General features: G+C 37.4%; 1 protein-coding gene across 3 annotated transcripts in view; it reads right to left on the bottom strand.

The window, feature by feature from the left end:
• Positions 1-203: 203 nt before the first annotated feature.
• Positions 204-16,448, bottom strand: part of ZNF292 (zinc finger protein 292) — a 109,406-nt gene continuing 93,161 nt past the window's right edge. For 2 of the 3 annotated variants that reach the window (XM_033234542.1, XM_033234541.1), the window contains one exon: positions 344-9,243. In XM_033234542.1, the coding sequence (XP_033090433.1) occupies positions 2,089-9,243 (7,155 nt within the window). In that variant the 3' untranslated portion in view covers positions 344-2,088. Of the gene's footprint in view, positions 9,244-16,448 lie in introns of all 3 variants that reach the window. The other variant, XM_033234543.1, reaches the window with a different exon arrangement.

Genomic DNA, 16,448 nt, shown 5'->3' with positions numbered 1-16,448 from the left:
TTAACAGTGGCTCATAGTTACAATGACCAGAAATAAACCTACTTGCTACTGTGCTATATAGAGTAGTTTTGTCAAGTGCCCACCTTTAAGAGCTAGGTCAACTTCTAAGAAAACTGTATGGAAACATTCAGTTGTTAACAAAAATTCAATATTAAAATTACTCAGTTATTTATTGTTAATTTAGGAAAAAGAAAACCCATGTATTAATCACCCATAAAATAACTTTTATTTTAATAAATAACAGTGGGCTTACCAAAGGGCAGGGATTTTAACGTGTCAAGTTTTATGCTTATTGGTAGTAAGTCTTGAAGAGGTGAAATGAACTAGTCAATAAAACCCAAAAGGCCCTAAAAATAAAGATACTTTAATAAAAATTAAAAAGAAATTTCCAAAAGAAAATAGTTCACTCCTTGACCATGCTTATTTATTCAGAGTACCAGCAATTTCAGTAAGTGCTTCATTTTTCCTGCAAATCTGATGTTGCACAGGGAATGTACACATTTTCATACCATCACAATATCATCAATATATCTCAGGCCAATAATATTGTGAATGCAACTGTTTTATAACAAACACAAAATTAAAAAACCAATGTTACTATTTATGGCAAACAGAAACAAAAGTAAATATTGCAAGGATGTTTTCTTTTGTTTCTAGTACTGATTTTAGTTGGACTTTAAATGAAGGTCATCAACTCTCCTGGAATAACCTCTACCTCTGGCTGTGAATCCACAGTATAAATATGGTGAATAAAGCTAAACTGTAAGAGCTAACTATATACTGAATAACCAAAATAATTATAACTAATACTGCTCTTGAAGACCAATCTAATGAAAAAAGTATCATTAGATATGGTGAGAAATACAGACAAATCTGTACAATCTAACATCTATAAACAGTAAAATCAAAACATCCAACTTCCTTATAGAAAGTGTTTTATCTATGTAATTATAAATGTTAAGGACTCTTGTATTTTATAAACACAAGATGGGCTCACTTTGATGATATCAATTTTAAGATTTATAAAAATGTTTAAAAAAATCTTTCCACAAAACTTTATACAGTTTAAAGCTATACACCAATCTATAAATCTCAGAAAATGGAAAACAAAACAAAAAATCTTTATAAGATCACATGTATAAAACAAGAAATGAAATGTGATTTTATTTAAGGCAATACTGGGCTACTTCACAAATCACCACCTCAAATATTTACACTGCTCCACACTACTAGTTTTCTATCACATTCACAAAGGATTTTTTTTTTAATACCAAATGTTTAAAATCTTCAATGTAGTAAATTCTTTATTCACATTTCCATTATATTTCATGGACTCATAGTAACTATATCCAATTAGAAGCAATGAGAAAAAAAACCCCCAAAACTGTAGCTATAGGAAACTGCTAAAGAATCTGCTTTAATTTCACATGAATGCCACCCCAAAATCCTGGATGGCAAATTTACAAAGCAGAGCAAAGTGTTGATATAATGTGCCTATTTTGTGAAAAGTAATCTTGATATCATCTTGTAAATAAATGTTTCATGTAAAAATCAATGAACTATGGCAGAGTTTCTGGTTTTAGTTCAAAAAGTTCTTAATTTAAAACAATAAAAGAACAATTTAAAAAACTTGATCGCTTAGTTAAAAATTAAAATTCCAAATATAAATGTGTCATTTAATAGTTTAGACTTACAGACTGCTGGTGGCAGCACATGATTTACAATAATAAATATATACAAAAAAGGTATCTACAAATAAAGAGTACTGTTATACATGAGCAGTGACCTGGTGAAACATACCAATCACACAGATAATTGTTTAGTTCATGAAAAGGGCAATTGGGTGATAGAAATTTGAGGTTTAGCTATTTACAATAACTGAAGTACTGATTCTGTTCCTCAAGTCCCATAGGGATAAAAAAAAAAAGTTTTACATGACAATGTCATGTTTTTTTTGTTGTTGTTTTGTTTTTGCCAGGTTAATTCATGACAACAACAAAAAATATAATGAAAGTTCCACAATTCTAGCATGCTTGATGGCTTCCTATTTAAAATAAAATGGTAAATGATGTATTTATACATTAATTATCAGTACTGACCTCTGCCTGTGGCTTTACCTATACTGATATCTTTCACAACAGACATATCTGGATCATTTGAATGTACTTCAAGTTTTTTCAGACTGACGGTAGGTTTCATTTCCTGAAGCTGCTTTAAGACAAGCTCAGTGCAATCTTTAAGATTCTTGTCTAAAACAATTTTTACATTATCACTGCACTGAAGCTGTGATGGATTGGCAAACTGTACAAACGTTTCGCTTTCTTTACAAGGACATACATGATTTCCACTAGTCACAGCAGTCTTATCAATATTTTTTCTTGAATTTGAATGGGATCCTTTTTTGTTTCCAGTATTTGGATGGTCTTTGTCAATATTTTTCTTCTGCTTCACTGCAGACTCCTCAAGAAACTTCAGAAATGATACTTCAAATCCCATTGGCTTAAAAGAGCTCCAGTCAAAAGACGCAGGATGCTCCTCAGTGGTTTGAATGGCAACAGCAGTTTCTTCTTCTTTACGCACGCTACTTAACTCAGCTGCTGATGCTGGTTCAGCTTTTTCAACTTTCCTTTTTTTATTTTGTGAGACATTTTTTTCTTTATTAACTCTCTTCAAATTACTTGCTTTTTGTCTTTCTGACTGGCAGGGGTTATCTTCCTGAAAATCGTTACTCACATTTGAAGAAGTAATAGCCTGCGTCTCTACACTTGTGCTATCTTCATTTATTAATTTTGTAATAAACAATTCTGTTAGTTCGTCCATTTCATCTTTTTCATTTTTTTCAACTTCCTTTTGTGAAACTGTAGCTGTTGTTCTTGAATTATCATTGCTCTCTGATACACACGTGTCAGAATCTTTCACATCATTCTTAGCACCTTCTTGCTCAGACGTTTCCTTTACTTGTGAGTTGCAACACTGTTTGAATACAATAAGAAGATTTCGGTGTTGTGATGTAAATGCCTTAGATAATTTATGGCACTTATAATGTCTAATTATATTGCTTTCACTTGTAACAACCGAAGTACATCCCTTTATCATACATGGATACTGGGTTACAAATCTGCTTGTACACTCAGACAGGGCATCATTTCTAGCCTTTATAGAATATACATGCTTCCCACGTTTCAGAGAATAAGGCTTATTTTCTTCAATCTGCACAATCTTTGCATTCTTGTTTTCTAAATTGTTTTTTTTCTTTCGTTTGGTCTTAGGCATTTTTATTCCTTCCTTTCCACATCTGCTGTGTTTCATCCCCCGATGTTTAGACTTTGATTTTTCCTGGTTTGCTTTGCTTGACATATTTTCCTGGCCAGGTGTTAATCTTCTTGGGCGAATCAAATGAGCCTTATGTTTGTCATTATGCTTATTAAAAATGTGTCGGAGGAGATTTGACCGGGTTGCATATATACGGTCACAGCCTTCACAATCACATTTGTATACACCATCTTCTTCGGTTTTACTTGCCCTTAGTCCAATTCCATGGTCTGCCTCTAGATGAACAACATAGTTCAAATATGTAGTAAATGAAGATTTACACTCTAACTGGTCACACGGAAATTTCCCAACATCCACTGAAGCAGTCATACTTTCAATTTCTTCAGGAGTCATTTCATGAAGTTTCATGTAGTGTTGTATTAGGCCAGTAATTGCTTGGAAAATTCGAGAACAGTCACTTACCTGACATCGAAATTCTTTCAAAGTTTGTTTAGTTTCAGTTTCTTCACTTTCTTTACCAGCTTCACTTTCCTCTTCGACCTCTGCTGAAAATGCAGGTAGATCTGATTTGTGTACAGCCTGGTAATGGAGAATCAAGTTTTGCTGTATCGTAAAGGCAGCAAAGCATCCCTGGTGAACACATCGATATGGTCTGTAAGGACTGTATCTTGTTGGAAACTCAAGGGATTGGGAAACTGGCTTCTTTCGTTTTTTCTCCTCCTTTTCTTTTTTATGCCTCCTAATTTTCCGTCCTTTGGTTTGTATGTTTGTGAGTGCATTTGTATTACATTGTTCTGAAGTAACTGTAATCACTTGTAAAGAACTTTCTGTTTTGTCAGGGCTTTTTTTTTCTACAAGTTGTTTTTCTGGGATCACTGCTACATTACTGTGGGTAGTTTGGGTCTCTTCTCTCAATTCTAAAGCAGGCTGAGATTCCTTTTTATTTTCCTCTGTCATAGCTAGCTGTTTTTTCACTTGTGTACTTCGTGGGGCCGACAAATTTTCACTCTGAGATTTTCTTCCATAAGGCCTTTTAATTTTTAACTTTACCATTTCTTCAGTTGTAAAATGATGCACCAACTGACAGTGTGCCCGGAGATTAGAATTTCTTGTAAATGTTTTTGTACATGTAGGTACTACACATTTAAAGGGAGCAAATTTCAATTGATTCTTCTTAATTTCAAGAATCATTTCTGGAGTGTACTGATGAATTTTACCATAGTGCTTAAATAGTGCATCCTTTGTCATAGCACTGTAGTTACAGCCTTGGTTTTGACACACAAAGGGTTTATTAACTTTGTCATTAAACTGAATGTTTATCATTTCAGAAACTGGCTGAACAACTGTGACATCTGCAGTTGATTTAACAGGCGTGGGAGTCAGTGTTACTGATGTATTTATCAGTACACACTGGGATGCTGGAGGGGACAGGTCATTTTCTAATTTTAGTTTCTGTAAGCCTTCTAAAATTTCCTGTATTTGATCCTCCTTATGCGATACTTCAGACTGAGGAATGTTACTTTTTGTTGGCATGACACTTATAAAGGAGGAAAACTGAGAAGAATCAGGTAATTTGTTATTTTGCACAGTGTTTACTGAAGGAAGCTGAATGTTATAATTTATTTGAGCATTTTGTGATGTTTCACCAGCACCCTGAGATCCACTTTTTACCTCAAGTATTTGAGAATTCATAGCAGTTTTAATAATTTCAAGAGTCTTCTCAAAGTTTTGTATAACATTGTCTTCAGAAATCTGCAAATCAGAATTTATTGAAGTTGTGCATGAATTCAAAGCCATCATTTGGGAATCACCATTTTCAGTTTTTAATGTTAAAGGGGCTAACACTGTATGGGACTCAACATTGGTTTTAAAATTCTCTTTTACATCAGTCACAAATAACTGATTGTTAACATTATTTAATTTCTGTGTTAGATTTTCCACCAAACTCTGAGGTTCACAACCTGGAATTACATTTGAGTGAAGGTTAGTAGTTGGGATTTCAACACTCTTTGCTATGAGTCCCATTGTTGTTAAGTCACTTGTTATCAAGTTTTGGGAAGAATTAGGTGCAATTAGTGGAGGAGCAACTTTCTTTCTTCTCTTAGAAGCACTGTTTCCCTTTTTATTTAAATGACTGGATCTTGTGTTCTGAGGACCACTTATAACAGAAACACGAGAACTGTTACTGGTAAAATTTTGTGATGGCCCACCAGAATTAGGAAATGAACTAGAGCACAAACCATTTTCAACAGTCTTCAGTAGCAAGTCATTCGTTGGAAAAACAGGCAAGCTGCTACATTCCTCAATGGAGGAAGTTTTAGAGTTTGATGTCCTATTCTGGTTGGTCAGCAAGGTGTTTGGATGGCATACAGTTTGCAACAGGGGTGGTACAGTTGGATTTGGAATCACTGTTGCATTTACTTGTGGTGTATCAGACACACAACTTGTTGAAACATGAGAAAGCATCTCGGCACCCTCAAATGTACTGGGAATGCCAGCAGTTTCCAAAGCCTGTTTAATAATTTCACTACCTTCTTGACTGACACTGGTATTAAAGTTAGTCACGCCAGGTCGAGGAAATGTATTTGGTAAAAATGTTGGCGAGCGATTTTCAGCAGCAAGAAGCTGTAGAAATGATGGATCTTTAAAACATGCTTCTGGATTGAAGGTAGATTGTTGTGGCTGCTGCAAATTTACTGCATTTGTGGAAAGAATCATGCTGGCAAGAAGAGAAGGCTGTCCATTACTCTGTAGAAGTTCTTGAGCAATTTCGGCTCCATCCAGTGGTTTACAGTAAGATCGCTTGGATAAGTGCCCACCCAGTGATCTGGGATTAGTAAAAGCCCTGTAACACCTGCTACAGATAAATTTCCCATCTCTGATAATTGCAGGCCATTTAGCCCTTTTGTTGTGCTTAGGTTTTCTTTCTTTCCCATTTGGGCCCCGCCCACGGTCTTTTTTAACTTTTTCAGGTGCAGACTGTTGGTCACTGGGGCTACTGAAGTTATCTGCAACATTCACTTGTGAAGGAAAAACTGCATTTTCACCATTACCCCCCTTTAGAAAGGAGGAATTAGTGTTTCCTTCCATCTGTGAGGCATAATGATTTGTATTATTTTCCAGTTGGGAAAAAACAGAATTAGTCCCACTATCTGCTGGTGAAGGGAAGAGAGACATTGAACTACTTTCTGCAGGTAAAGGAAGGAAAGGATCTGAGCCACTGTCAATATTCAAAGGCAGAACTGTTTTGGTTAGATCTTCCATTTGTGCTGGCAAGGCAGTATTAGGTAAATTTTCCATTTGGGAACATAACATACCACCTTGTTCATTTTTATCCTGAGAAGTTATATTTGGATTTATGACACTTTCCATTGAGGACAACAATGGAGTTGACACACTTGCTAAATGAGCTGGAAAAATGGGAGGCGAGACATGCTGCAACTGGGCCGAACAAGTAGGATTCCCATTGGCTTTGGTCTGTGATGTAAAAAATGCATTATTTGAGCTGTTCACCGGTGATGGCAAAAAATAAACAAATTTTCCATTATTTGGTGTATTTAAGTTGTTAGCTTTCTGACCTTTTTTATTTTTGCGCTGCATTTTAAATGCAGCATATTGGTCAGGGTGTGCTGTCTTCATGTGTTTCCCAATACTCTGTGAAGAGTTATAGGTTCGAGTACATCCCTCGACCTGGCAGCTGAATTTCTGAACTGGAGCTTTTGGAGGCACTGATGGGGTTCCTAATGAATTACTTAGATTGGGCTGTGGTGGAACAAATGCAATACTTTCTAATGTCTTAAGAGGTAAATTATAAAGATTGGATGATGTTTTAACATTATCTCTACATTCAAATTTGGAAGTTGGTAAATTGTTTTGAAATCCTGCCTGATTTTGCACAGAAAAGGTCATCAAGTTGTTCACTTGTCTTTCTAAGTTTTGTGGGGTAAGGTCACCTATTTTGAGAGTTTCTGAATTTACTAAAGAATTCTGAGTAACCTGGGCTTCATTAAAGCAATCTTGTTCTTTTCTCTCCTGGAAACCTGGATGACACAAATCATTACAAGTATCTTCAACTGGTGTATGTAAGTCTGTGACCAGAGATTCACCATTGCCTTCCACAGTTGAGTTTTCTTGCTTTCCAAAGTTATCCTCAATCCCCTGATTGAGAGACACCTTAATGGACACAGCTACTTCACTGGATTGAAGTAGAGGAGTAGTAGCAGAGTTTTCCAAACCATTTGACAATGGTCCATTAACTTGCCTGAGCTCAGAGGCAGAAATCTGGTCTTGTTTGGTCACAGTTGATTCTGCTTTGCTTTTATCCCAAGCATCACTTCTATCTGCTAGTAAGCTGTTTTCAATGTTATTTTCTGAAGGAAGCACAGATCTTTCTTTCTCAGTATTCTCTGCTGTGTTCTGATTCATTTCAGAAGGCTGAATGGAACCTCCAGATGAATTAAGTTGGGCTTCAGGAGGCAGCAGTTTTTCAGGAGGAGTACTGTGATCATCCAGATGCTTTTCCAGCTCACCCTGAGAACGATAAACTTTACCACAACCTGTGAACTTGCAAGTGTACGTATTATAATGTTGTGCTTCATGATCATACAGTAAATAAGCTTCCGAAAAAATTCTTCCACATTTAGGAAACATACATTTTGCTCTAAAGACTTGATGCTCCTTTCGGTGGGTTAAAAGCTCGGCATAACTATTAAAACCAGCTTTACATTTCATCTGTATACAGATATATGGTTTACTGCCACAGTGCATCTGTAAGTGATCATTGAGATGAGTAACACTCACAAAATGCCGCCTACAGTACTGGCAAATAACTTTTTTGCTCTGCATTTCAAGAAAGCGCTTAGCATCTTCATTATCTTTATGCCCCTTTACATGAGCAATTAAATTTTTAAAGTACTTAAAGCCCTTTTTACAAAAAGTTACAGGGCAATTAAATTCATTAACAGGTACTGGTTTCTGGACTGGAATCACTTCTGGCTCATAGGATTTATCTTTGTCATCATTCTCATCGTCTGAACCATCATTGTCATTAAACACTATAAAATCTGTTGAATAGAGACTATTCTTTTTTATAGGTCGCTGCTCCTGTTTAGCCACAGTATTAGTCTTCTGATTTTCATTGGCAGTTGTGATCTTTGGAGGCCTTCCCAATCTTCTTAATGGTTTCATAGCTGCTAGTCTCTCTTTACTAGATTGTTTAACATGCAGTGTGACATGAGGGACAAAGGTTTCTTTAGAATTAAAGTTCTTTGCACATATGGGACAACTATAAATTCCATCTTTGTAATGTTTCTGAGCATGTCGTACTATTCTGTGACCAAGGAATTCTTTGTCACACAACACACAATACTGCATGTAGGCTTGCCAATTCCTAAACCTAGCAGATATAAATCCCCTCTCTCTTAACTGTTTTATCTCTCTCTTCTTCTGCTTTTCATCACCAATGTCTTTAAGAAGGCCAGAATTAGCACCAACTCCACCAGAAAGTCCGTTCATAGAAGTTTCTTTACTCTCTTCTTGGTAGTCTACTTTTTCATATACTTCACTGTCATTTAGTTCATCTATTGAAGACACAATGGATGCTTCTTCTCCCATTAATGCAAGGCATTGTCGTTTCAAGGTTTTCCAATCCCAGAATTCTGGATCAAAGGGCCACTGAGTTTTCAATACAAGTAACAGCTCACAGCGTAGAGAATTTGGTATTGGAAGATTCTCTTCATCATATTTCTGGTCTGGCTGATTATATAACATTTCCACAGCATAATACGCATCTACTGTAGGCTCAATAAGAAATTCACTCAGTTGACAAGCACGTTTTACTTCCAGATCATCAGGCAACAAACATGAAATGGTCTTGCAAATAGATATTTTCACTTCAGTATTTTCTGTAGACTCCAAGCGAAGAGCTTTTACACACAGTTCTATACAGGTAGCAAGTCCAGCCCCTTCAGTCTGTGAAAAAGCAAATAGGAAATGTTAATTTAAGCTACATTAATCAACACTAATTTATTTCAGAATTTAGTTAAGATTGAGATTTTTCTCAAATCTTGCAATAGCAGCTTATGAAAGGATTCCCCTTCTAAAGCACTGCAGCTTAGTCTGTTATGTGTGTATGTAAAATGAACTGCATAGAATGGCAGAAAATGCGTAAGTATTAGAAGCTAAGACCTGGGTATGAAATTATTTAATGGCTAGGCAAACCTGGAAGTTAATTTAACTTTTTTGACCTTTCATATCCCACTTATAAAATAGAGGTCAAAACAGCACTTAAACTTCATTAAATTGCTGTATTAAAGGAGATTAAGTATGTGTTATAGTTTAGTATAATGTCTGGCACATAGTAAATGATCAATAAATGTCATCCTTATTGTAACTCTTCCTGTTTGCATAAGCAATCTTTCTGAAACAAAACCCTCCTAATCTAATTATAAAACTGAGAACATCCCCATATTTCCAAACTTATCAGTACTGAAATAGTTTGCTTCTATCAAATAAGGTACTAATCCCTAATAGTGGAGATTCTAGCGCTATCATAAAAGCGAATGTCAAATTACCTACCTCATGGCAGGACTAGCTTAAGAATTAGAAGTAGGGGTAGACATAGCCCAACATACTTTTTCTTTTGAATTAGCATCTTAAACTATTATTATTAGATAGCAATAACAAAGGTAAGAGTCATTTGAAAGACACATAGGGTAAAGAGACAAAAATGGGTTTTAAAGACAAGGGAACAAAGATAAATGAGAAATAAGATAGCCACAGGATGTGGCCACATTCATTGTAATAAAATATGTATGATACAGGATCAAAAGGCAACAAAGAAAATAGGTAGAGAGAACTGATAGGGCCTGTATTATCATAAGTTAAGAAGTAAATATTATACCAAAACAAGCTTAAACTTGTAGGGCAAACGTATTTTTACTTAAAAGGAAAAGGATCCTGGGATACTGAATTGGCCTTGATTTTAGAAACAGCAAGAGCACAATGACCAAAAAGAAAATGAATAGAAAGAATAGCATGAAGAGACCTATTTTTAAAATGATAGGCTAGGCTGGGGGCGGTGGCAAATGCTTATAAATCCAAGCACTTTGGAAGGCTTTGAGGCAGGAGGATCACTTGAGCTCAGGAGTTCGAGACCAGCCTGGGCAACATAGGGAGACCCCCCCCCCATCTCTACAAAAAGTACAAAAATTAGCCAGGTGTGGTGGTATGCAGCTGTAGTCCCAGCTACCTGTGGGGGTGAGAAAGGAGGATCACTTGAACCTGGAAGGCTGAGGCTGCAGTGGGCAGAGATCGCACCACTGCAATCCAGCCTGGGTGACAAAGTGAGACCCTGTCTCCAAAAAAAACAAAAAGGCTGGGCATGGTGGCTCATCACTTATGCCTGTAATCCCAGTGCTTTGGGAAGGCAAGGTGGCAAGGACTGATTGAGGCCAAGAGTTTGAGACCAGCCTGGGCAATACAGAAAGACCCCATCTCTACCAAAACAAACAAAAAATTAGCTGGGCATGGTAGCATGTGCCTGTCATCCTAGTTACTCAGAAGGCTGAGGCAGGAGGATTGCTTGAAATTGGGAATTCGACGCTGCAGTAAGCTAGGACTGCACACTGCACTCCAGCCTGGGCAACAGAGCAAGACCCTGTCTCTTAAAAAGAAAAATAATTTTTAAAAAATGACAGGGAAGATGAAAACTGGGAAGGAAGTGGGACCATATGGGTGTCTCTAGATTTCATATAAACTTGTATATGTTATACTATTCCTAGATAGATCTGTGCCTTAAAACTTGTACAGTAAAACATCTGCATCTCTGTTACATGCCTTATGGGGCTGCTAAGGGTGAACAATTAGGTCACTCCTCTACTACGATATGCAAGAAAGAAAAAAATTACCGGTGGTCTGTGAAGCTGCATTCTACACACGGAAAGGCACAAATAAGTCTGGGAGGACTTAATGGACAAGTAAACCATAAAGATGATTAAAAGTAATACTGAAGGCACATATAATAATGTCAGAAGAACTGGTACAAGTTCTTACTGGTGAAAGTTCTGAGAAGGGGTGTGATTATTCAGAAATTCAGGAAACAACGGAGAAATAAATGAATTTAAAAAAGGATTCAGAGAGGCCCGGCGTGGTGGCTCATGCCTGTAATCCCTGCACTTTGGGAGGCTGAGGCGGGTGGATCACCTGATATCAGAAGTTCGAAACCAGCCTGGCCAACATGATGAAACCCAGTCTTTACTAAAAATACAAAAAATTAGCTGGGTGTTGTGGCAGGCACCTGTAATCCCAGCTACTGAGGAGGCTAAGGCAGGAGAATCACTTGAACACAGAAGGTGGAGGTTGCTGTGAGCTGAGACTGTGCCACTGCACTCCAGCCTGGGCAACAAGAGCGAAACTCTGTCTCCAAAAAATAAAGATTCAGAGAATGAAGGATTTCTGGATGAAGGGTATCTGTCTTGCAGAAGATAACTATTTGTATCATATGAATGTTGAGCCTCTTCTCCAGGAATGGCAAAAGCTGGTAAGAATTCTACTTATTGGCAGGGCGCACTGGCTCACGTCTGTAATCCCAGCACTTTGGGAGGCTGAGACGGGCGGATCATGAGGTCAGGAGATTGAGACCATCCTGGCTAACACAGTGAAACCCGGTGTCTACTAAAAATACAAAAAAAATTAGCCGGGTGTGGTGGTGGGCGCCTGTAGTCCCAGCTACTCAGGAGGCTGAGGCAGGAGAATGGCATGAACCCAGGAGGGGGAGCTTGCAGTGAGCCGAGATTGCGCCACTGCACTCCAGCCTGGGCGACAGAGCAAGACTCAACCTCAAAACAAAAACAAAAACAAACAACAACAACAACAAAGAATTCTACTTACTGCTCACAAGACATATCTAAAATATTTAAAAGGGGAATTCCACTGACATTCTATTCCAATCCAGTCTGTGACTAAATTTGAAGGTTCATTTCCATTCATTAACAGTGAGGAGCCTCAATAAATTTGCTTTAAAAACATTTTCATGTTGTAATTAAACTTGAAACCTTTACATAATGTCAAAGAAACAAAATAAACTATATTTTACAATTTTTTTTCTTGTGACCTTTCATGTGTGTACTTGAAAATAAGTGAACAGGCAACATTCAAGTCATAAACTGGCTATAGAGCAGGTAAGTTTTAAAAGTTGAATTTGAATTCACAATAATTTTCTATAAAGACAATGTAATTAAGTGATTTGCCCAGAAAAATCTACTTAATTCATAAGTTAGTCATAAATACTAACAGCACAAGCTTAAATTTATGAGTCACAGGAACAGAAAGCTAAGTGACATGAATTCAGAGGAGGAACAGACACTCAACCCCTTTCCAGGAAAAGAACAGCACCGGACAAGTTCTGGAAAACAGAAAGGTTTGTCTTTTCTACCTTCTTCCCATTGCCTTTTCTGTTCCTTTCCTCTGGCTGCCTAGTATCCTTGACCTAAAGCCATCCAAGGCTTACATGTTGCTTTTAGTTTCCCATGTAACATCCCATCCAGTCCTTCCCTACCCACTCTTAACATCACGTTTTACCCGGTTTTAAAACTCTTTGAATAATTACCACGTATTTCAGAATAAAATACAAACCTTAGTGTGGAATACAAAAAGGACTTCACAGTCTGACCACTGCCTCATCTGTTCTAGTTTCCTCTTTTATCTTTCCCTCCACTCAAACAACTGAGCTACCTGTAGTTACCCAAATATTCCATTCTCTCATTTGTCTTGATACGACTTTATGTGTTTTTTCTGTGACTAGGAACACTCTCTCCTCCCTCTTTAGCCATTACTAATTGAGTAGCGAAAATAGACAAGTGGGTTATTATGGCCCACTTATTTTATTCATTCAGAACTTACTTTTATACCAGGCACTGCACTAAGTAATGTACCCTCACCGGATATTCAAGATTCCACTCTAGTAGAAAGACCCATATAATATTGCTATTGGTTTTGAGTTTCCATCAACAGACTACAAAATCCTTAAAGGCAGGGATGTATTTTTTAACTCTTAAACCTCAAGGAGTCTAGGGAAGCGTATACTATATGAATAAAAAGATTCCAAGCTATCTGCTGCAATTCCTTTGCAGATCTCAATTAGGATTTAAGATGTTAATTACAGTTGTCCTTCAGAATCTGGGGGCACTGGTTCCAGGATTCCTGTGGATACCAAAATCTACAATGCTCAAGTCCCTTATATAAAATGGCATAGTATTTGCATACAAACTATAGACATCCTCTCATATAACTTAAATCATCTCTGTATTACTTATAATACCTAATAAATGGCTACATATTACTTCATTTGCATAGATTCAACATAGTACGCTTGTGGCAAATTCAGGTTTTGCTTTTTGGAACTCTATAGAGTTGTTTCCTTTTCTTTTTTGACACAGGGTCTCACTTTGTCACCCAGGTTGGAGTGCAGTGGAGTGAACCTGGCTCAGCGGCATGATCTTGGCTCACTGCAATTTCTGCCTCCCAGGCTCAAGTGATCCTCCCATCTCAGCCTCCTAAGTAGCTGGGATTACAGGCACACCACTATGTTTGGCTAATTTTTTTTTTTTTTTTTGGTAGAGATCGGGTTTCACTGTTTTACCCAGGCTGGCCTCAAACTCCCGGGTTTAAGTCTTCCAAAGTGCTGGGATTACATGTGAGCCATCATATCTGACCCCTAAATATTTTCAATCCATAGGTGGTTGAATCCACTGATGTGGAACCCATGAATGTGGAGGGCCAACTGTATTTTAAATTAACATATGAGTAGCTGGCTGATAGTCTTCAATTCCTGGAGTTTTTTTTTTTTTTTTTAGGGTTACCAGTTGGCTGGGTGTAGTGGCTCACGCCTGTAATCCTAGCACTTTGGGAGGCTGAGGTGGGCAGATCACCTGAGGTCAGGAGTTCGAGACCAGCCTGGCCAACATGGTAAAACCCCATCTTTACTAAAAATACAAAAATTAGCTGGGCATGGTGGTGTCCACCTGTAATCCCGGCCAGTCGAGAGGCTGAAGCATGAGAATCGCTTGAACCTAGGGGATGGAGGTTGCAGTGAGCCGAGACTGCACCACTGCACTCCAGCCTGGGCAGCAGAGGGAGGCTCCATATCAAAAAGAGAAAAAAAGGGGTTACCAGTTAATCCAAATCACTACATCGAGGTTAACCTCTATGTGGAAAATGAAGAGAGTTATTACACCAAAATCTAATCACTATAGCTTAACTTTAAGGTCTCTTCAGTCCTAAAATAATAATAATCTATGATTCTAGTTTTAAGTTAAAACCTCTGCTTGATCAGGTTTCAGAAAGTAAAAAAACAAAAGGAAAAAAATTTCTTGCAACAAGAAGCAAGGTTTTTGGGCAAAGAGCAATTACCATGGTGCATACTATGCCTGTCAAGAAGGCTGCTGTGAAGGTCACGTGTGGTGGCTCATTATCTGTAATCCTACCACTTTGGAAGGCCAAGGCAGGGAGAATTGCTTGAGCCCAGGAGTTGGAGACAAATCTGGGCAATATCGTGAGACCCCATCTCTACAAAAAATAAAAAAATTAGCCAAGTGTGATGGTACACACCTGCAGTCCCAGCTACTTAGGAGGCTGAGGTGAGAGCACTGCTCAAGCCTGGGAAGTTGAGGCTGCAGTGAGCTGTGATTTGCAGCACTGCACTCCAGTCTGGATGACAGAGGAAGACTCTCTCAAAAACCAACCAACCAACCAACCAACCAACCAACAACCAACCAATCAACAAAAGCAACAACAGAAAAGGCGGCTGCTGCCACTGCCAACTTCCAAAGCTATTCATACTTTTAACTGCTTTTTTATATACTCTAATTCTGACCCCAAATTCTCTGGAATAGTGTTACCCGACAGAACTATTAGTGATAACGGGAATGTTCTACATCTGTGCTGTCCACTAGCACAGTTCTATATCTGGCATAGCCACTAGCAACATGGAGCTACTCAGCAACTAAAATGTGACTACCATAATGAACAGCGCAGCTCGTCTAGTATTTTACACCCCATCCTCTGGCCCACCATGGTCTCTTTATGAGTAGGGAGTAAGACTGAAGAAGGATGGTCACTTTTACCTAACCTCCTCAATTTATCTGATTTAGTAGTAATGAAACCTACAGTGATTAAGGTCAATTCCAAGTCAAGATTTATACCCAGTTTGGATTCTAGTTTCAACTTCTTTCTACTCTACTCTGTCGTGCTGTTTTTTAGTTAGTGGCACAATCTATAAGTTAAAACTGCATAGTAGTTTCATAAGAAATTTATTATTGGTCCCTTTCAGGTTTTTGTTGGTTTTGTTTTGGAGACAGGGTCTTGCTATGTTGCCCAGGCTGGTCTTGAAATCTGGGGCTCAAGTGACCATGCCCAGCTACTTTATTTTTTAACTGCAGCACCGCAATATATAAATGAAAAATCAGGACAAGTTAACAAGGGTGACAGAGGAAAAACTGGAAAGCAGGATTCATTCATATTCTTTCCTCCTGAAAATGAAGAGAAATTATTTTTAGGAGAGAAAAATAAAGACACATCTAAGACTTACTGACCAATGACAGATTTTAAAAGGCACTTATAAAGAGGAATAGGGGAGTATCTTTTGGTCCTTCCTTTCAAAAACAATTATACATTCATTTAAAAATACTTCTTAATCATGCTGCATCTCAGTTTTTAGATTCTACACAATGGTAGTACCTTTGGAAGGTGTTTTCTGTGTACATTTAAATGGAAACCAACTGCATTTCTACAAAGGTTACTATAAGAAAATCAGTAACTTTACGAAACTGGAATTCTGATTTATTAATACTTAATAGTAATAAATAAACGGAAACACATATGCAACCTCTACTCATCAACTCACTCTTCAGTTGTGTCTAATCTGTATAAATCCATCTGTTAAAATTTTCATTTCAATAACTATATATGTTTATTTACAAACGTTCTTTTGATTCTTTTTACAATGCTTGGTCATTTTGATACTGTCTTTCTCATACTTTAATTCCTTATTTTAAGTTTTTAAATATAAATACTTCCCAGATTTTTCCATAATTATATTATTTAAAGTATTAGGCAAGTAATCCTATTATTCCTTTGCTGAAAATCACTCAGGTCAGATAATTTTGTATCTTTATAAA

The sequence above is a fragment of the Trachypithecus francoisi genome, unplaced genomic scaffold (assembly GCF_009764315.1).
Source record: "Trachypithecus francoisi isolate TF-2019V2 unplaced genomic scaffold, Tfra_2.0 Lachesis_group15, whole genome shotgun sequence".
Classification (NCBI taxonomy): domain Eukaryota; kingdom Metazoa; phylum Chordata; class Mammalia; order Primates; family Cercopithecidae; genus Trachypithecus; species Trachypithecus francoisi.
This window is presented reverse-complemented; position numbering and strand designations above follow the sequence as displayed.